General features: G+C 37.2%; 1 protein-coding gene across 6 annotated transcripts in view; it reads left to right on the top strand.

Moving 5' to 3' along the window:
• Window positions 1-22,249, top strand: part of PTPRM (protein tyrosine phosphatase receptor type M) — a 466,786-nt gene that overhangs the window by 235,414 nt on the left and 209,123 nt on the right. For all 6 annotated transcript variants that reach the window (XM_030444842.1, XM_030444847.1, XM_030444845.1 and 3 more), the window contains exons 8-9: window positions 15,294-15,602; window positions 19,092-19,201. In XM_030444842.1, the coding sequence (XP_030300702.1) occupies window positions 15,294-15,602; window positions 19,092-19,201 (419 nt within the window). The remainder of the gene's footprint in view (window positions 1-15,293; window positions 15,603-19,091; window positions 19,202-22,249) is intronic.

The following is a 22,249-nucleotide window of genomic DNA, read 5'->3' as shown; positions in this document are numbered from 1 at the left end:
TGATGATACAGTTTAAATAGATTGCTTTCTGCTCCAGTATTTAATACCCTGTGAATTCATCAAAAATTTAACAACAACAAAAAAATGTATAGTGCAAAACTCTTGTCTATTTTAGTCTGCTATTTATTGAGGTCTCAACACTCTATTCTTCATTCAGGGAACACTCGTTTATATCTGGATCAAATGTAAATAATCAGAATACCAAATCCATCTTTGATGGGTTGACCTTAGATGTCTCTGGCTGCCAGGTGCCTTCCCCAGTTGCTGTCTTATCCCCACCCCTCAACCAGGCAGGGGCACAAAATAGGATGGAAAATCTCATGTGTCAAGGTAAAGACAGGAAGATTACTTTCCAATTATCATCACAGGCAAAACAGACTCAGCTTGGGGAAAATTAATCTGTTGCCTGTTGAAAAAGATTTGGGCAGCAAGAAATGGAGACAAATTAAAACACTGCCTTTGCCCTCCTCACCTTTTTCCCACTCTCAGCTCCTCTCCCTCTCTGAGTGGCGGGATGGGGAATGGGTTCAGTCCACAACACTTCCTCTTTGCTGCTCTTTCCTTCTCCCACTTTTTTCCTGCTCTAGCATGGAATCCTCCACAGGTTTCATCTTCCTTCAGCATTTATCCACCTGGTCCAGAATGAGATCCCCCATGTGCAGCAAGCTGGATACCTGCTCCACAGTGATCCTCTTCCCATCTGCCAGAATGCCAATACAATCTTTCAGTGAGCTGGCATTATCCAGAAACTTGGCTTACAAAGGGAAAGGGGAAAGATACAGAAGAAATTAAGTGTTTTTTTCCCAATTTCTCCTCAGGTTCTGTCATTTAATGTGAAATAATGACATATCTCTGTGCTCCTCTTAATACTTTGAGGCTGTAGGATGTGCAACTCCAGCAGCAAGTTCTACTAAGAAGTGCATTTAATAGCCATTTACATAATGTATTTTGATTTATCTTCACTCATCTGAGGCTTCTTCTAACACCAGCTTGTGACAATGACAAGGCCTCTCTCCCAGTCTCTGCTCTGGCACCTGTAGCACCTCATTTCCCTCCTTTTCTCACCTGAGTGTCTACAGGGTTCATTCTCATACTTTTCTCTCCTCTCACTGTTGGGAACAGCATTTTGCCCTTTCTTAAATACACCTTCCCAGAGGCACCAGCATTATATCAAAGGGGCTCAGCTGTGGCCTCTAGTGAGTCACTTGAAACTGGTTGGAGCCAGCTGGGACTAAGGAAGCTGCACCTAATACACCATCCTATCTCACCTGTTTGTCTTGAATTCAGCACTTGCTTTTCCTACATCAGTTTGTCAGCAGTTCTGAAGTCATGTATCAGTGAAGCAGATGACTGCCTGCATTCAGCTTCAACACAGCTGCATGAATTGGAGTGTCCTCAGCAGTGGAGTAGTGAAGAGACATCCTGACTTTCATGTTTGCTTTCCTTTTCACTTTCAGAGCATACTGAAAAAATAATATCTTCCTCTAATGTAGCGCCTCTGAGCCATAAATATCAGAGTGCTTTACAAACAGAGGATTTAGTTATTCAAATCTGAGGTGTTGAGCGGGATTTTTAGCATTTTATAATGACAAGTGCCTAATCCAGAAACTGAGCCAAGGTCTCAGAATCCCCTGTACAGGGATCCTTCCACTAAGCCCTATTACCTGTGTGAATACCAATCCATACAGACTTCAGGTGATGGGCTGGGTAGGGCAAGCAAGCAAATGAGCTTTTTTTTACTTCATTCTCCATCATACTGTTTTCCTGTCAGCCTTTTTTTCCAATTTATCTCTGTGATAGACCTCTGAGCCTCTGCCAGGAAAACCTTATAGGAGTGTTCACACCATGTTTGCAACCTGTATCCTTGTATGCATCAAAAGAAGCATGTCCAGGAGGTCAGGGACAGTGATTTTCCCTCTCTGCTCTTACAAGACCCCACCTGGAGTACTGTGTCCAGTTCTGGAGTCCTCAGCACAGGAATGGACCTGTTGGAACAGATCCAGGGGAGGACCATGAAAATTATCAGAGGGTCAGGACATCTTTCCTATGAAGAAAGGCTAAGGGATTTGAGGTTGTTCAGTCTGAAGAACTATGGGGCTATGGGGAAATCATGTTGTGGCTTTTCTGTACTTAAAAGGGTCTATAAGAAAGATGAGGGCTAGCTTTTTAGTAGGGCCTGTTGCAACAGGACATGGGCTAATTGTTTTAAACTTAGAAAGTTGATTTAGACTACATATAAGTTTGTCCAAAGAGAGGTGGTAGAAGGCCTATCTCTGGAAATGCAAGGACAGGTTTGATGGGGGTCTGAGCAACCTGATCTAGTGGAAGATGTCTCTGCTCACTGCAGGGGGCTGGACTGGGTGGCCTTTGAATGTCCCTTCCAATCCAAACCATTCTATGATTTATGACTAAAAGTTCTGGCAGCTTTGCCGATTTTGAGCTATTGTCTTGGGGGAATTTTGCCTTTTTTTTGTTGTTTTGTTTTTTGTATGTTTGGGTTTTTTTGTTTGGTTTTTTTTTTATGAAAAACACCCTTAGAGAAGAAAAGCTGAGCTTTCTAAAAACTCCATTTAAACTCCTATCCCAATTTTTTTTTTACTTTCATTATCATAATAGAGACAGGGGAAAGCCTGTGATGAGAAACTTCTGTGCTTGGAAGACAACTGCATGATTTATAACAGATGTCAGCAAATTATAAATTCAAATTAGAGTAACACAGAAAAAGTGGCTATATAGCATTTGCTTTTGCATTACTTTGTGTATGACCTTTTTCAGAGTAGCAATTATTTTACATTAGTTCAATTCAGTTGAAAAAAAAAAAAACGAAACCAGTGCTTGGTGGGCTTTGAATCCTGGGTCACTGCTGATAGAATTAGACAGTTTTCAGACTTATGTAATTGCTGCTGTTTGCAGTTCTCTGATTTGTTGCACCAGCTTATTTCTGGTGAACTTTTACCAGTCACCTCATCTGTATTTTCCTTGAGGTGTGTGATAAAACTGATCCAGGGCTCCTGAGTGACTTGTGGAGCTGGCTTGTATCGTGACAGTGAAGCAACTGCCTGTCTTTCACCAGTGAATCTGTAATCTAGTCCTGGTCTCTCTCCTTCACTCGGGATCACAGGTACTTTAGCAACCTCCTATAACCTTCACTTTCCTGAATATTTGATAGCTGCTTTGTGTTCTTCCATGTCTGTTATGGTTCTGGCATAAATGGACACGTTCTTTAATCCATTTGACAGGACCAAATTTAGAAGAGGAGAAGGAAGCAGAAGGACATAGCCAATTGCAAAGTGACCTGTGGCAATTAAAGCAGGGGATGCTGCAGGCAGCATAGGGAAATGTAGTCCTGATAAATGATTAATCTTTATGACTAGAGAAAGGGAATAAACAACACAGGCTCAGGACAATGCGTGGAAATAAGGCATGGTTAAAACAAAGTAAATAACGCAGATTTAACTAACTTGTGATACATGTTACTCAAAAGCATGTTTAATTTTTTATTTTCTTCTTTTTGAATCTGTGCTTGTATTCCTTTGTCTAGTCTTTTTGTCAGCAGTATCATATGTTTCTGTATGAGGCAGACAGCAAAGTTCTATGCATATGCATTTTTGTGGAAATCTTAGGACACAGCTAAATCTTTTGAGGAAAAAGAGAATTAACTTTGAAGCAGTTTACCACCTACCTGCCTCTTTTTCCAAGCTGTTCCCCTTCCTCCTCCACTGAAAGTGTCTTTCCTGGTTACAAATCTGTCAGAAGCAAGGCTGGGCTGATATTCTCTGTATTTCATAGTACAGTCTAACAGTATAAATTCACTTCATGAGCTAGTGTATTTTGTTATGCTGGCTTTTTAAAGGGAATGGTATAGCAAAGAATGCTGGCAGCAAATAACTTCTTCAGCTGTGACAGAAACATTCAAAGAAGTCCTCCAGAGACGGAGCAATTTGGGGGAGTTCTTAAAGGAAATTTCTCTATATGGCAACACAGCATGAAAAAACTAAAGGCTGAATATTCAACCAACAAAGTCAACAGTGTTTACTATTGCTGTACTCTTTAAGTATTTTAATGTATAAATACATTATGTATAGTTATTGAATGGTAAAGATAATTAGTATGAAATTCCTTCTATACAAGGTGGCCTGATACACAGGAAAAGAAAAGTTACCTTACCTATATCATTTATGTCAGTTCTTATATCACTCCAAATTAAAACATATAAAACATAATGCATTACCTGGGTAGCATGGGCAAACTTTGTAGTTTGCTTCTTTTAAGAAAGTCTGAGTAAAGTACTGTTCTCATTTGTGCCAGCATGAGAGAGGAATCAGAGTTCAATGTTGCAGCTGATATTGAGGCCAAATTTATAAGTTACTGGCAGTATACAAAGGTAGAGATACTAGTTTAGGTTGGTGGGTATTAAAGCACCTTCATTTCCTTAGTAGCTTGTAATTCCACAGGCTTATGTGAAGCACCTGGAAAAGTCCTGACCATGGGCCTAACCTGAGGAAAGTTACAGGCCGTATCCAGACTGACTGGGAATTATGAAGGAGGTTCTTTTGGGAAAAGAGTCTTCTCACAAATAAAACAGATGTTCTTATCAATTTCACACTACTTACCTCTCATTTAATGTTGTACTTATGTGTTAACATAAGTTAGCACAGAATAGTGTAGTAGAAAGACAGAATATTCTATTCTCTTTTGACATGGTTGTAAGTTCAAAGTTTTTTACTGGTTGTTATAGAGCATCTGAGCATCATTTATCAGGTTTACGAATTTGGGAGTTACTTGTCAAGACCAATCTCACTCTACCTCATTTTGTTAAGGTTGATTGCACCCGTCAGGTTAGAAAGAATGGTAAATATTCTTTTTAGAGGAGTAACATTGATTGGTGGCATTTTCTCCTTTATGTAGATTTATATGACCATGTTGTCCTGTCATCTAAGTTCAATAAAGGCCTGTTTTCAATCCCCAATTTAGCTAACACCACTGTACATAACAGCTCTGAATTAATGTGATTTGTCAGTAGCAATAAGCCACAGTGATAACCAGAAGACACTGCTACATCTTATTCTGTCTGATCTATGAAACAGTATTGCCCATTTCGTTCTTTCACTCAACGTAATAAACAATCTCCAGGCTTCTACTTTCATGGCAGGTATTGAGCAGTTGAAACCTTCAGTAATTTACACAATGGTTTATCTTTTCTCCACTTGACTTCAGGAGAAACTCAAGAAGATGTACCATAAAACTTAATGAGTTTGAATGTGCTAATATGTCACACAGCAAAGAAATCATTGCATGCTTTGCCATTAATATTTGTCACAATTAGAAGTTGAGTGTGGCCCTCACTGTACAAAAATACAGGTACCTTATTAGTGCATAACGGGAACAGTTTTCCATATTATTCCAGCCTTTTCCAGAAAAATGAGCTAGAAACAGATTTTTCCCTCACAGCAGAACTTTTAAATGTTTATACTGTTTTCCTGGGTTACTGTTTTTTGACCGCTGAGTGGAAGACTGTATGTTCTCTTAATGGCATTTCTCCCATCCTGAATTCCCCTGATTTTTTTTATTTACCCTCTGTTACCAGAGGGTCTCATGCTCAGTGAAGACAATAGTGTTGCATGCAAGCTGTGTGTGAATTGCCACAAGAGCAATTCCTCAGACCTTCAAACTTCTCTTGGTGCTGGAGCTACTTGAGCATGAGCAGCATGTGGGCTGCACAGTAGATAAATGAGTCTGGAAGTTTGCTGCCTGTGCCAGGTTCTGCAGGGTGCCACAGGTGTGGAGGTACATGTCTGGTTAAATGCATGCATGTGTCAAATCAGGACATAATGACATTTGCTTTTTGACATATGATGAACATGTGAGAGGAAAGGACATTAATTACAATAAATCAGCCATGTGATCAGCTCACAAAAAGGTTAAATGCCTGTAATAGACACAGTCAAGAGGGACATATATGCAACATAGGCCATTTGACTTGGGTTTTCCTCAGGGAACATTCTGATTCAAGTTTTTACCAAAAGTAGGCCTATCAAACATAGCACCAATCAGAAATATTATTTAGTTTATTTGCCATTTTACCATAGTAATTCTTCTCAGAGGTATTTGTCACAGTATTTCTTGTTGATTTACATATTGATGCAGGTTCCTGCGGTGAAGTCAGAATAAATTGTCACGGCCGTATGCTTGAAGTGCAAAGTATATGTCTACACTCTTTATTTTTCTTTTCTCAGTTAGATGCATGCTTTCTTTGTGCAAAAAGAGAGAAAACCTTAAGAACACATGCTTGTCTGTCTTTCGAACTCTCTAGAATTAGCTTGTCATGAAATGTAAAACTAATGTGTAGTTGTAAAAATCTCTGCCAGCATTTTCCTCACTAGTGGCTGATGGCTAAGTAGATTTAGAAATGAAAGGGGTTATTATAAAGTGATTACTGAATAGCTAGGTATGTCATTTTAAACAAGCAACTAAAACTCTGGTGCAGATTCAAAATATAATCTTGTTTGTATCATTCATACTTAAAATCTGATTTTGACTGTGGAGGAGTAATCATGTAATGTAGGTATTTTGACAAAAATATATTGAATGATGTTTTTCTTTCATTCCTTATTTAAATGTATTAGAATTTAACTGACTCACAGTTCAGAGTATACCTATAAAATGACAGCATAAAGAAATACTAGATTGAGTTTGCATTGGTTTTGATTTAAATATTACTATAAAGTGAAAAGACCATATCATCTCTCTCATGAAAGAAAACATTGTATAAAAATAAATGCTTAAAATACAGCTTACTTTAAATGGGTGTTATGAATGATTGAAAGGGTGTTGTTGATGATTAGACCAATATATTTTGCAACTATGAATGTCAGGCTGCAGGCATCGGCCTCCTAGGATATGTGTAGAGATTAAAAAGTTAAGGAAACTCTCGTGACTGATTTTATCACTCATTAATGTTTCAGGTTGCAAGGCTTGTATTAATGTGTTACTAGAAGCTTAAATGCAGTGCCTCATCTGGTTTCAAGCAACGCCTTCACTGTTTTGTAAGTGATGAGCTGATGCTTTGGAGGATTATTAGAATGTGTTTCAATTAATCTTCTATAGTTGGCTAAATATTATAGTTGTCTTCTAAGAATTCCTGTGTTTTTAGCTTGTGTTCTTTCAGCTAAATGTATCACAAAAAAAGAATTCACACAGTGAAAAGCTGATGTTAGTACTTACCATCCTTCCTGGAAAAAGCAGACCTCTACTATATTTACTATTTGAATTTGAGGAGAAGTGAGGGAAGATTCAAGATGGCTCATTTTAAGAGTTTGACCTACTCATTTTACTGCTCTTTGTGTTGTTTTTTTTTTTTCTTAGCTCCCACATTTTGGAACTGATCAGTTCCAGCCCCAAAATACAGAAAAACCTGTTGAATGGTATGTTCTAGTGGATTAGAAAGGAGAGTGAGAACTAGTATTCTGTGGCATTTCCTGATGCTTTGAAACCTCCAGCAGATAGTTAATGTCTTCTGAGCTTCAGTTTCTGTTCTCATTCTATATAAACTCAGAGAAATTCTATATTCATACCTCATACAGATACATAAGATTTAATTACACATAACATCCAAAGTATATGATCAAATAAAACCAATGGAAGCACAGTCATGCATCTGGTTCCACGTTGAAGAATAGTGCTAGCTATAATCTTACTGGCAGCAGAATTTTGGCAGCAGTTTGGGAAATGCTAGATCTCCTCTTTTGCCCTGTAGACTACTGGCAGATCTGGCAGGAAGAAGACTGACTATGAGCACATGCCATAAGTGAGAATCTTAAAGTTCTCAGATGCTGGGAAGAGGTTTAGTGCAGAGACAGAAAACCATCTGTGGTGGGCTTGCCCTGAGATGTGTTTTTTTATACTTAAATCTTATCCTATTGACACCTTCTCTCCATTGTGGCACTGTGAATGCTGATCACTATAGTAAAGGTTCTGGGGCAAATGTATGCAGCAAACTTACTACTGCCTCTCAAGGCTCACAAATCTGCAATATTTTGAAAGGGATCCCAGTAGGCTACTGCTAAAAGTTAGCATCCTGGTGACTGTAGGGTACATACACCTTTGTGCTCATCTTCCTTCACTGGCATTTGGACTGTGGAAGACAAATTAATATAATTTTAAAAATATTATTTTACAGATTTTTAAAAAATATTTTTTAAAGGATTTTTTTCCCAGAATTTGCTAAAAGATAAACAGACATATCCTAGTTTTCAGCATGCAATATATATAAAACTGATCATTCCTTCCTCTTTCTGGACTGCAGGTGACTATCATTTCAGTTTTGCAGTCTCATAGTTCTTTCTCTCATTAGCACTGAAGCTCTGCAGGGCTTGCATCCCAACATTTTTTAAAGTGTCAGGGAGTACCTTTAGAAGACTGATAGAAGTGCTGCTTTTCTGTGGGAGGCATCTATTTTTTCAGGAGGGACATGTTCTTTTGGAAATGCTATTAGCAAATAACAGAGAAACATGGGTAAGAATTTCAAATACCTTAACTTGAAATCTTCCCAGAAGATGGTAGGTATCTTTTGTGGTAATTCAATTTTACCTGACTAATCTTAGTAACTATTGCTATCAGTTTCCATGTCTGCTCCATGAGAGGAAGTAGAAATATCCCAGATGAAACCTGTTTCAACTTTTTTAAAACTTTGCAATTGTTCTTTGCTTGCTGCCACAACACACTCTGTTCCTAGATAAGTGAGATGAGCAACCTCTAGTGTGCCCCTCTTTACTGCAAAGGTTGTTTCAGGATCTTTGACAGCTTTCTGCACTTTTGTAAGCTTAGTCTTTCGTTTCACTTTAAAATGATTGCACTCAGCAGGACAATGACATCAGGAACATCACATTAGGATTTTGATCTTGCTTATGAGTCATTTTTTTCCTTTGTTTCTTTGTTTGCTTTCTCTTTGTTTGATTCCTTTCTTTTGTAATCCAAATAATGGACAGTATGAAAAATCATGAGGGTGAAGTGCCCCTTTTCTTCCTCTAGTCCCAACTACAAAGCAGTTCTTTATATTAACAGATTTGACTGCTCCTTTGGATTGGAGATGCAGCTGTGTAAAACCAACATGATTCTATTGACTGGAAAAAAAAAAAAAAAAGGAAAAAAAAAGTGTTAAAAAGCTGTGAAATTACACCACCCAAAATCTTGCCCATTGTTTCTTTCCTTCACTGCATTCTGCAGTTTTTGAGAATTGTGATACAAAAAACCGTGATCTGTTACCAAATTTGATAAATCAGATTTTGGTATTTTGAGCAAAGAAGAGCTCTTTTTGAATTTCAATCTGTTGTTGAAGAACTCAGATGAAGAATAATTACAGTAAGTAAAAGTCACTCCATTTCGCTGTTTGCAAACAACCTCAAATTGTTTGCAGCCATGTAGAGATGGGATATCAAATCAAATAAGTACATGCAAAACAAGTAAAATATTTTACCTACTTTGTTGCTTTATCTTCGCTACAGATGTAGACAAATCTTAAAATTTGCTTTCTAAAAACAAACCAAACGTTGCCTGTTTGATAGCAGCTGCCTCATGAGGCATGAGTCTGTTCCCCTGTGGATGAAATGATATTTCATTATTTCATGATCAGTGTCTCTGAGGCATAACATAATATCTAGGCTACTGAGGGATGACAGACTATCTGTTTATCTGGGGAGCTGCAGAGGGAGTATAAAACTGTATAGGGAGTATAGGCTGTAAAACCTCTGCAGGGTGGGGTTTTACCAAGTAAGGAGAAACATGGATCAAGTATGCTGTGATATATATGCATAGATATATATAAAATAAGAGTTGTGATCTCTGATAAATTTTTTTCAAGTGTTTAATATTGCCATGTTTGTGCAGGGAAAAGTGAACTTTCCATGTTATCTGCTCAGCTTTTCTGTTTTGTTCTCTCCTGGAAGTTAGTTCTGGTTCAGTAAATTGCACTGACAGCCTTATTGCTTTTACCAGTGCTGGTGAACTATCAGAGCATGTGTTTGTCTTAAAAAGCAAGTAGTCTTGTTTGAAACAAATCATGTGTCTTAAACTGTCTGCTGAATCAGATGTAGCCCTGATTAAGCATATGAAATCAAGTCTAAAGTGTGTATATGCTTATGTTCTCCATCAGTGTGATATGCAAGGTGAATGCATGAAATGATATGTGACACCATCTAATACTGATGCTACAATACTGTGAGTCCCACTTTGCTCAGAACAAACTGATGCAAAAAGATGTTAAGTGATTTGAACAAGAATGCTTAGGCAATCTGTGACAAAGTCTGTACATTTAATTATCATTAATTAACTTCTGTAGTAGACGGTATCTTAAATCTCAAATGATTCCGTTTTCATCTTAAATCTGTACATTTTCTTATTCTGCTCATCCGTTACTTCCTGTAGAAGGACAAAAGAGTCCAATCAGGAATTTTAATCACAAGCATTGTTACAGAGCTAAACCACACTAATAGTTTGCCTAGACAAGAAGTAAATTCTTTTTTAATAGTATCTAGCATGTACCAGATGCCTGCAGCTACTGGAATACCATGCAATTCCTTTCTTCATCTCTTATTGCAGTGGGTCTGTGCAGTCTTTAGTGAAAAGACAAAACTTCCAGTCTGAGTTTTCACTCTAAACCCAAGTTTTGATGATCAATGACAGGATGCTAAAAATACACCTACATGTCTCTGTGATTCTGAAATTGAGTTTCTGAAAAAGCATCGCGTTTGTGGTAAGAGGTAAAGTGTGAAGTTCCAGAGAAATGAGCTGTGAATTGTAGCTGCAGTGGAAATTGATCCTGTCTGTCAGTCTCTGCTCCATATTCTCAGGAAAAACAAGCAGAGCAGAGAAGGAGCCAAGATCACTGATTAAATGGGATGCTAAAGTGCCAGGGGCTAGAACCAGGCTTGCTGGTCCCTTAGGTCAGAGCTGCTACTGTCAGACTTCACTGCTTGATACCCTGCTGAAACTGGCAGAAGGAGAGCAGTATGAAAAGTGCTGCAGGCACCAGCAGGGGAATAGTGAGAGCTACTTGGCTAAGCTTCAGGCATGACAGGCAATGTTCTCCTTTGGGAGTAAAACCTCTCTTCTTATGCATTGGTAGGCCTTATTTCCCCCATTCACCTCATGATTTGTACCAGTGAAGCATAAGAAAATAGCTGGAATACTGAGGAAGAACAGAAGCTCAATTCATGTAGAGAACTGCAGAGTGAGTGGAGAGGTCTGGCTGAATAAACTCTCTGCAGGTGGGCTTTTACCAAGTAAGGAAAAAACCAAAGGTTCAGCAAATATCTGTCGTGGTATGAGGTATGTAGGTTGTGTATAATATAATCAGTATGGACTCTTAGTCTCCTTATTCATCTTCTACTTTAAAAATGTGATTTCAGTTGTGAGGAGTACTGGGAAATGACAGTTCTTCATGTAGCTATCACCTTAATGACACAAGGTAACATCAGCAGACCATTGCTGGGATGACAGCCTTCAAGTACTAAATAAATAGTGTAAATCCCATGAGCACAGCAGCAGCATCTCTGTAGCATGTTGACTTTTTCACTTGAAGTTGAGAACTCACCATGGGAAAGGGATGAAAAGTTTCCATAGAAGATAAAATCAACTAAATGAAGTCACCAGGCTGTGGTAATTAGTTCAGCTTTCCCTTTGAAAATCTGGTCATTAACCGTCATTCTTTTTGTTGCTTAACAGTTTTCTTTCTCCAGGTAACCTGTGTCTTTCATGATGAAGAGCAGATACTTTGTACTGTATTGGAAGCAATGTACTGTGCTCTCAGAACCATATCATATTTATTAAATATTTCCTCTGGGGCAGTGATACCTCCAAAGAAGCTCAGTGCTACCTTGATCAAATGTTAACTTTTTTCCCTTGTCTTTTGTTGCAATAACTGCTATTTTTCATGGCTGTTTTGAGCCACGTTTTTAATCCAGGAATTCCATTGTTATCTTAGTCTTTTTTGGGTTTTTTTCTGGTTAAAAGTAGTCACGTTTCCTTTACATCTCTTTCCAGGTTATGAATTAACTGAATTTAACCCAAAAAATCATCATGTACTTGAACCTTGTAGATCATTCATGACTGAAAGCTCAACTATAAAGAGCAGATGAGAACCGATACCCTCAGGTCTTTAGTGAAGTTATGCCTGATAAATAAGAAAAATGTGGTATTGAAAAAAAATAAAGCAAATAATGTAGTGTAACAAGGCAACCAGGTGCCCCTAATTGCCAGGGAGTGAGCATGAGCTTGTGTCAAGCCCACCTGTGCCTGATTAGGGCGGGCCCCCACTGCACATGAGCAGGACCAGGGGGCCAATAAAAGCAGTGGGGGCCCACCCTCATCAGGCACAGGTGGGCTTGACACAAGATCATGTTCACTCCCTGTCAATTAGGGGCACCTGGCCTTGTTACACTACAAAATAAAGTAGTGGTCATCCAGGAATTAGGTTTATCAGTGAAAGAAATAATAAAGCATTATCTATTCCACTAATACCATCCCTTTTGAGACTTCAAAAGTGAGGTTGTGGATACAAAGTGGGTAAAGTCCTTGAAGTACAGGCCTGTATCTTCAGAGGCTCTTTTGTGGACAAACTTATTTAGAATATTTAACCTCATTTTCTCAGTGGCTATCCCTCATTAATCTGTAGTTATCCCAGCTGGTGCATCATATAAGATCTTGCTTTATTTTTCCTTAAATGTCTTTCTCTGATATGTCCCAGGGTTTTTTGAATATCCTACCTCTTTCTTTCCACTGTGTGATGTGATTGGGTGGATGATACATTGACTGGTTGACACCCAGTATCTTACCCAAGGAAGGGGTCATCTCTCAGTTGCATAATGTCTGAGTGAATGGTAAAAAAAACAGATGAGAGCTGCTTAACTATTTGATACTATTGATTACTGAATAAAGTCAGGAACCAAAGCAACCAGGGTATTTGCTTTGTCTGATGACTTTTGTCCTATGAATATCAACAGAAGCTTTGTTGTCTCCATCTTCTACAGTCTAATCTCTTCCCTTGTCTGTTTTGTTAAAAGTGAAAATGTATATGTCATTTTTACAGCAATGGCTTAAAGATTTAACTAGAGTGCTAACTTGTACTTTTTTACTAAGATAATGTGACATAAGCATAACTTCCTTCTGGGCAGAAATCTTGGCTAGATTTTGATCCATTTTTTTGTACAGCCACTCAATTTCAATTTAAAAATGCCACAAAATAGTTTTATGTGTCTAATAAAATGATTCTCAGCTCCCCTGGAAATTTTCTGATGTGCCTGCTATTAAGCAGGCTGTTCCCTGTTCTTGCAGCTGGGAGCTTTGTTCAACTTCTAATGTTGCATGTCAGGGTCACCTTGATTTTGGTGTTTTTCTGGTCCTATTTATTCCGTTTGGACATCATTGCAGTTGTACAATACCCATTACATGTCGTTTGCTATGCATAATCCCACCTAAAACAAGAAAAGCTTAGAAGCTTATAAAAAAAAAAAAAAAAAGAAAAACTCCCTTTTCATGAAATTTCTGTCTGGATTATTCAGAAGTAACTGCTTAAGGAAGACACAGAACTCTTTGGACTTGCCAGTCTCTTTGAGATTTGCTTCTCTAATCTTAATTGTTGTAGCAATAAAAAATACCCCAACCACCCCAAACACCAGGATTCTAAGCTGAGGTATCTGAATGTGGAAGCAGGTAAATGGTTCTATACTGATTTATCCTTGATGAAGACATTTTTACCACATGGTCTTGTTGCTAGAAAGGAGACCTGGACTGAATTTTTGTTGCTTTGCTGATTTATCAGCAATTGGTAAGTAGTCTATATTGGTGGTCAACACTGCTGGGAAGTGGCAAATAATAACAATTATAGTATATTTAAAAAAAAAAAAAAAAGAAAAAAAGGAAAGAAAAAGCTGGAGCATTTGAAAATACACTGCTTTGTAGATGTTATAGAGAACAAGCAGTTCCTTAACACCTTTTCTTCAAGGAGTTAAGATGAATAGCATCAACATCTTTGAAAAAACATTTCAAGCATGCAGGGATTTTATTAAAAAGCAAGAAGATGAAATCCTGTGTAAATTGTTTAGAACATTCCTAGTAAAGACATGTTGATTAATAAACATGAAAGAGGGAAGATGCATATTAATTTGTTTATGTATAAGAGGCTTCTGGCTCATTAGAAGTCTTCTAAGTATTTATCTAGTGAAGCAGTGGATAAAACTAGACATTGTCTTTAATCTTTTTTGGGGCTCCAATATAAAACACCCCAGATTACTGCTAAGTATGCATAATAGCTCTGTTAAGGGCTGTATTTTGAAAAAGAATGGGGGTGGTGTTAATTCAGTGGTTGTGCTGTAATATGGTGAAAATTTGGGTTCACTTTTCTCTCTCAGTTGCTGGGACTTGTAGGAGTGAAAAAAATCTAACTTAAAAAAATATAACTTTAAATCAACCACAGTCTCTAGTTCTTCTATATAAATAGCCATAAGTTCCTGGGTATGAATATGTTAGATGTGATCTATAGCTATCTTTCAACTGGGAAATACATTTCTAGGAAAGCTCAGTTGCAGCAGGATATCAGCTGAAGCACCTCCTGTGTACTACAAACTGAGTATTACACTGTTTATTTTAAATGTGATAAAGAAATAAAAAAAAAATCCCCAAAACTGTTGACAACTAATGTTTATGGGAAGAGAGCCATTTAGACTATTTTAAAGAAAACTGAATATTAGTTTAATGTCCTGGCCAAATAGAGATCAAGTAATTGTATTCAGTCTAACTTAAAAACAACTGAATAAGAAATAGATGAACTACCTAACACACTTACTTCGTATAAACAACCCTGGGAGAAAATCAGCAAGTATTTGTAAGTTTTCCCTGTAATTACTGTCTATTTTTAGATACTTGTTTTCTGAAGTTCTTTTCTCTAAAAGTGTTAACACAAATTGATATAAAAAAGAACATTTATTTTTGCAAGCAACAGATAGAAAAGTAAGCATAATTTGAACTGTATCTTGCAGTTTGAGATTAAGCATAAGAACTTCATGGTATTTTGCTTGCTCTTCATTTTTCATCAAAGATACTTCTTTTTTCACTTTTTTTATCATGATTTTTCAGAGACCTATATTTTTATTGTCATTGGCAGTATGAGGATAAAGCAAATAATTTCTGTATGTGCTTATATGTGATATTTATAGAACTGCGTAACAGTATTACTCATGTTATTTATTACTATATTATGAATAAATAATCACACCAGCATTATTTGGGTAATTTTGCAGATCCAATGCGTGGGCCACGAAAACTAGAGGTTGTGGAGATCAAATCTAGACAAATCACTATTTGCTGGGAACCATTTGGATATAATGTCACACGTTGCCATCGCTACAACCTCACAGTCCATTACCGTTACCAGGCTGGAGGACAAGAGCAAGTGAGAGAAGAAGTAAGCTGGGATACAGAAAATTCACATCCCCAGCACACAATTACTAATCTGTCACCGTACACAAATGTCAGCATCAAACTGGTTCTTATGAATCCTGAAGGACGAAAAGAAAGCCAAGAACTTGTGGTGCAAACTGATGAAGATGGTAAGTTTTTGTGGTTACATACACAGTGTACATGCATGATGCCTGATGGTCAATATGCTTTCTACTAAGTGCATGTTATTTTTCCTTAAATGTCTTTCTCTGCATGTTCTACTCTTACTAAAATCTGTGACAGACTTTCCACAAACTTCAGCAATTTTAAGGCAGTAAAGGCTCTATTAAAAGTCTTACAATGCTAATTTACGTGATCTATAACCTCTTAATAATTTCTTCACTAAAGTCACAACAAATGCTTGAAATGTATTGTGCCTTGTAAAGGTTTCAGTATCAGTTTCAAGGAATTGCAGATGTTTGATTGCAGATGTCTTCATGTCTTAAATAAACTTGTCTTAAACTTGATTTTCAATTTCAGTGTCTCTAGCTTTGGTTTGTCAACTACTAGACACTGTTAGTTGATTAGTCAGACAATACATTCTGTATAAAGACATTCAAATGTCTTCCTTTTAGTAATTTCTGGCTAATGAAGGATTTTCAGATTTTTTTTTTTTTAAATCAATAACATAATTCCTGAGTGTCATTTTTTCAAGCATGGGCAGCATAATTGGTTACTGCATCTCTGTACTGCTCTAGTAATATTGCATGAAAACGTTATACCTTCCTCCTAAGTCCTCCATAGTACTACTGTGACTATACCTGCAGAGTGTTATACTGGAGCTGTCTTAGCTACACCACCAAACTGGTACTTCCTTCCTGAACTGCTCATGCACCAGGAATCAGTTTTGCCTCTCCAGAACACTCTGTGCTGAGGGATAGCCCCTTAATGCTCTCTACAACTTGACTTTAGGTTTTTTGACCTTGCTTTTAGCCATTTTAAAATGCACACTGTTCAGAAAATCTTTATGAAATGAGTGGTGTTGCTTTATGTAACAGACCTGTGCTCCCATTTTTGTCATCTGCAATGTGAACAGAAATGGCTCCGTGTTCTTTCAGATCAATGACAAATTTATTGCAAATATGCTGGAAAGATTTCTAGAAAATACTTCAGCAATGATGAGTTCTTCTTACAAGAAATATTTGAACTCTTTCATTTAAACCTATTAAATCATCTAGTATATGATGTATTAGTTTTGTGTACTACTAATTTTTAATCAAAATATATGAGGGAATAAATTAAACAATTTAGGGATGTATAGTTGCTGATGCAACAGACTTGACAGAGCATAGCTAGCAAATTGTTTAATTAGAATTAATTGTGCTGTCATCATCTAATTTTGATTTGGTTCAGTTGTAGTGTGTCAGAGCTAAAGACATTGCTGTTATCTGGGTTGTTTATGTACTTTCTTTTAAGATTTTGCATAGTATTTTCTTATTTCTGGCCCTCTGAAACTTTATATTATTCCAAGACCTGTTAAAAACCAGCATCAGAGATTGAGATAATACCTAGAACAAAAAAAAAAATATAAGTTTTTGAGTTAACTTTCAGTTTACGTTTTTCAGTAAAAAATGTCCGTAATTCTGGGTATAACACTACAGAGTATACTGACCCAAATAATCATCACAGTTTTTCAAATCACACAGTCACACAGGTTGCAAGGGGCCTCCAGAGCTCATTTAGTCCCACTTTTTTATTCAGAGATTGAGTGAGAGCAGATTGCTCAAGGTCTTGTACAGCTGAGTGTTGAATATTTCCAAAGAAGGATATTGCAAAACCTCTCTAGTTAACCTCTGCTAGTGTTTGAACTCCCTCATAGCATAACTGCTCAGAGTTTATGGCCTTTAGATAATTTTAGAGGGTTACCACAATGTTTTGCTGTACTTCCAACTAATGTACACTCCTTTTACACATAAATCATTAACCCCATGATGTCAAATGAGTTTTGCCAGTTCTGTCCTGCTTGGAAGCAAGATTTAGTGCCCAGACTGGTCCTGAAGGAATAATCTTATTGGTCCTTAAGGGACTGGTAGGCCACTTCAGGAACCATCACCTGCATCCTTCAGGCTGCCACTTGGTAGAGCAAGCAACTCTGAGGAGAGATGTGGCAAAGTGACCTTCAAGTCTCAGACCATGTTTACTCCCAGACCAACAGCACAGAATAGGAGGAGGACAGAGGTCTACCACTCCTAGGAAAGAGTCACCAGATCTTCCTGTTGTTAAATTTTCCTGTAAATCTCAATCAGAGATCTGAGACATTATTTCAACAACTGCAGCAAGTAGTTTACATCATTTTTCTCTAGCATTTGGAAAAAGTTAACTGTATCCTCTTATTGGATTTTAAGATACAGTTTGTGGAAAAATACTAGCTCATCAATGTCTGAAGCCTCACAGCAGTCCTGTGTTCATCTTTCAGAATTTTCTGTTCACATTCCATTGCAAGTGCTGTTACAAAATTTAGAATGGAGATAAATGCCCATGTCCTGTTTACACATAATTTTGGTCAGGGATAAAGTAATTTTTTGCAAAGCAAACAGGAAATAGAAGTAGATACTTGGGAGCCGTTGACGTAGCTTTTATCAGAACCTTCTAACATCCCTGACTCTTCAAAGTCATTCTCGTAAATTAAAGAAACTTTAAGAAAAATTAATAATGTCAGATTTTCAATTTGGCTGCTTCATCATTTCCTTATGTTCATCCTGTTGTAAGTCTTAGGCCTGATGTCAGTGAGTGTCACTCTTCTATGCAACATGAGGCTTGCCTCTCCAAGCTAAAAATTCTAGTTTATTCAGGTCAAACTATATCTGATTATTTCAGTGCTTGTCCAGGGGAAGTTTAGGTTAGATATTAGAAAGAATTTCTTTATGGAGAGAGTGATCAGACATTGGAATGGGCTGCCCAGGGAAGTAGTGGATTCTCCATCCCTGGAGATATTTAAAAAGAGACTGGATGTGGCACTCAGTGCCATGGTCTGGTAACTGCAGGGGTAGTGGATCAAGGGTTGGACTTGATGATCTCAGAGGTCCCTTCCAACCCAGCCAATTCTATGATTCTATGAATGTTTAATTTTTTTTTTCACTTTGGGACAGTAGCACTACTGATAATTGGGTATCATAAGTAGATACTATTTACAAACTTATGTTTGAAATATTGCCTAATTGCTTTTGAAATCTGAATTGTGCTTTGGTTTCTTCAATAGTGTTTTACTAGAAAAGCTTACTAAACCCTTCTTACACTGAAAGTGACAAGTATATTTCTTTAATGGCACTATCATGTTAAATAAATAATTCTCCTTCTGAGTTGTGCTGGTCTTTGCTTCAGTCTGGGGGAAATAAAGCAGGTGCTATATGCAATGAGTTGGTTTAACACAAAAAGAAGAGGTTATATATGGTTATGTATGATCTGTTTAACAATTCATCAAATGCTGTAGAATATACACTGAATCTCAACAAGAGATTGAGACATGGTGGATGGATGGATGGATGGATGGATGGATGGATGGATGGCTTTTGTGCCTCAACAGTGCAAATATTAACCAGAGTGTCTCCTTCTGAAGCCTTACTCAAAATACTTTTTTTTTTCTTTCTTTTGTCCATTAGTCCCAAGCGCTGTGCCTCTTGAATCCATTCAAGGCAGTACCTTTGAAGAGAAGATTTTTCTTCAGTGGAGAGAACCAGCACAAACATATGGTGTAATCACTTTGTATGAGGTATCTAGTATTTTGCCTTGTTTTATTTTTATGTATAGTTTTGATTTTCAGAAGTGCATAATTTGTAAGAAAAAATGGGATATTTTTTTCACAGTTTCTGTAAAATGTATTATTTTTGAAGTTAGTAGCACTTAAAAAATAATAAAATCCAATATATAATCTTGGAATGAATTACTGCAGGACCCAAAATGTCCCTTGGTTATCAGCTTTAAGAACACTGCTGTTTTTAGAACCATGTGATGTAGCATTCTCCCTAGTAATGTGGATCAAATATTTAAAAGATTGAAAGACAGATCTTAGCAAATTTTTAAAAGAATAGAAGACATAACACAGCAGTGACAGCAGAGGTGACATTTAGATAAAGCTCATTACAGGAAGCCTATTGTAATAGATACAAGGAGGCATAATTAAAAAAAAATGCAGTATTTAAAAAATGTAAATGCAACAAAATTATATGTTGTTAGATGTCTAAAAATCACTGATTTTCTTTATGTGGAACCTCTGTCTGAATACCTTTTATGAAAATTGAGAAAAGACTTCACAGATTAAGCTGTAGTAATCACTGTTAAGCTTCTTACCTGACCTTACTACAAAATTGTTATTGAAATGCTTTGTTTAAAAAAAAAAAACCAACAAAAACCACCTAAATGAAATATAGTGCAAAAGAAAAGTTAAATTTAATAGTAACCTATTGACACTGTTTTGAAAACTACTATATTGTAAGAGTCAAATATTATGAAAAAGTCAGGACTGATTTTTGATAAATCCAACTACTTCCAGTTAGCTCAACATCTTCAGGGATCAGAATGTACGTAGAAACACGCAGTGGTGAACCATCTTTCTGCATGCACGTCTCCTTGCATTGCTGAGGAGAGGAGAATATGCACTGTTTATGTATCTGCAATTCCTTATTAACTATATATAGATTCATCACATCTGTTGTAATGGGAATTTTGCGGGTGTATTCAGAGATGGAGAAGAATTGCTTGGCCAGACTTTCTAAGGTAGTCAGGACTGAGCAAGTCTCTGAACAGCAAAAGAACCTAGAATTCCAACGGTGAGGAGACTACTGAAAATACTGGTATCTCCTTATAGTGTTAATCCAAGAAGCTTCAAAGCAGAGATGAAGGAAGAAAGGCTATCATTTAAATCAAGATCTTGATTAAGTGATTTTTAAGTAAAAGATACCAGCAGACTGATGCAATCAAACTGTCCTTCATTCTAAACACAGTCTCAGTGAGGTCAGGTGGCTGAATATGGTCAGGCAACAAACTGCTGAAGTGTTGAAGTACATTGTCACTACTTTTTCTCCCCTGATGTTTGCCTATAAGCCTAAAATACATCATAAAGTTTCTACAAATACAATTGGGAAACTACCTTGAGGCCAAGAAATATACACAGTGAATCACAGGGACATTTTACCTGTTTTAAATGTATACTTCAGCTGAAATATAAAGGTACACTTCAGATATATTTTAGCTAACTGGCATAGCTCACAGGATAAGATCCAGAAAATTTTAATGAAATGAAGGTACCTGGATTTTATAGGCTCATTTAGACTACCCTTGATGTCTCAGTAGGCACCTCTCTGGCTGATCTCTGTGCTGTTAAGATAATGCATCCAGCACATCCCCGAATCACCCAAGCTTGAGAAGTGAGGTATCCAGCTCCTCTCTATGCCCTGTTGCAAGCCAAAGCTTGGACAAAGCAGCATCTAAGCCTTGACTGTGTATATATCTTCAGTTCTGATTTAAAAATCAGAGCCATTAAAGCTGCTCTTACACAAACACATGGCATTTTTGGTATGTTTGTGAAAAGTGTGGCAAAACTACAAGAATATAAACCTGAGCCAGACCTAGGAGCAAGATTGCTCATTCCAGGTCAACATCTTGAGCTGCTAGCCATTTTTATAGGGGTAGCCTTAGGACTACAACAACAGACACCTTCTCCCAGGAAGAGGTCCCAGAGACCTGATCCCAGCAGGTAAATGAACTTATACAGTGTTCGGTCTGCATCCGTGCACCCAGGGAAAAAGCTTAATCTTATTTCTGTATCTAGCATTTCTTATTCTGAGTACATAACTATATGCTGCTACAGATCTTGTAACTCTCTGTTTTCTGGGGCCAGGCATTTGTTTTAGTGCCTGAAAAAGACAGTCTTTTAATATACGTGGTAGGCAAAACTGCACATTGGAGTATCAGATATTAAAGTATTCCTTACTACTGTGAAATTTTAACAATATTTAAATGAAAAAAGTCTTTAGATGAGGAAATGACATAATGAAATATTATACAGTTTTGTTCCTCTATCACCAGTACAGGTTCACGGTTGTAGGAATAAGCCCACTGAGCAAGGTTTTGTTTAAATTTGATAAAAAGAGTCAACATGGAGTGAGAATATGACCCTTATGCCCCAGCTGAACTGGCATTAGCAGTGGTAGTCATAAGAAATCAGTTTTTTTTAAAAAAAAAAGTAGGAACACTCTTAGAAGTACAGAAACAGTGCAAGTTCATTTTAACCAGGCAGCACAGTTATTTTTTTTCTTGTATTCTTCATGATCCGTGGAAGAAGTTATTTCATTACAGCACATCAGCCATTTAGCTATCTAATAATTAAACTCTGAACAAAAAAGTTCAAATTAGAGTTTAACATAGACTGCAGTCTCTGATAGGCTGCTATTACTTTGAATAAAACTTGAGTGAGAGTTGGGAAAATCCAGAAATCATAGAAATCAGAAAATCATAGAAATACAGGAATGAAATTAAAGGCAGCCACAAGAGGTCATTTTACACAGCTGCAGCAAACCAGGATCAGCTGTATCTAACACATAAATATGATGGAGTTGTCTAACATGTCTCATAAAATCTTGTAAAAAAAGAAGTTAGGACCCACTCCCCTACAAGGACAAACCACAGCACTTAGCATCAGGAGGGAGATCCTTATGCACAATATGTAACCTTAATTTCTTTACTGATAGAGGTTCAGCTGTTTGGTACTGTAATATTCTTTATTCTTTTGTTATAATTAGAAGACTTATTTGAGCAGATT

This window comes from Calypte anna, chromosome 2 (genome assembly GCF_003957555.1).
Source record: "Calypte anna isolate BGI_N300 chromosome 2, bCalAnn1_v1.p, whole genome shotgun sequence".
NCBI lineage: Eukaryota > Metazoa > Chordata > Aves > Apodiformes > Trochilidae > Calypte > Calypte anna.
The sequence above is the reverse complement of the archived record's forward strand: the minus strand, read 5'-3'. Positions and strand labels throughout refer to the sequence as shown.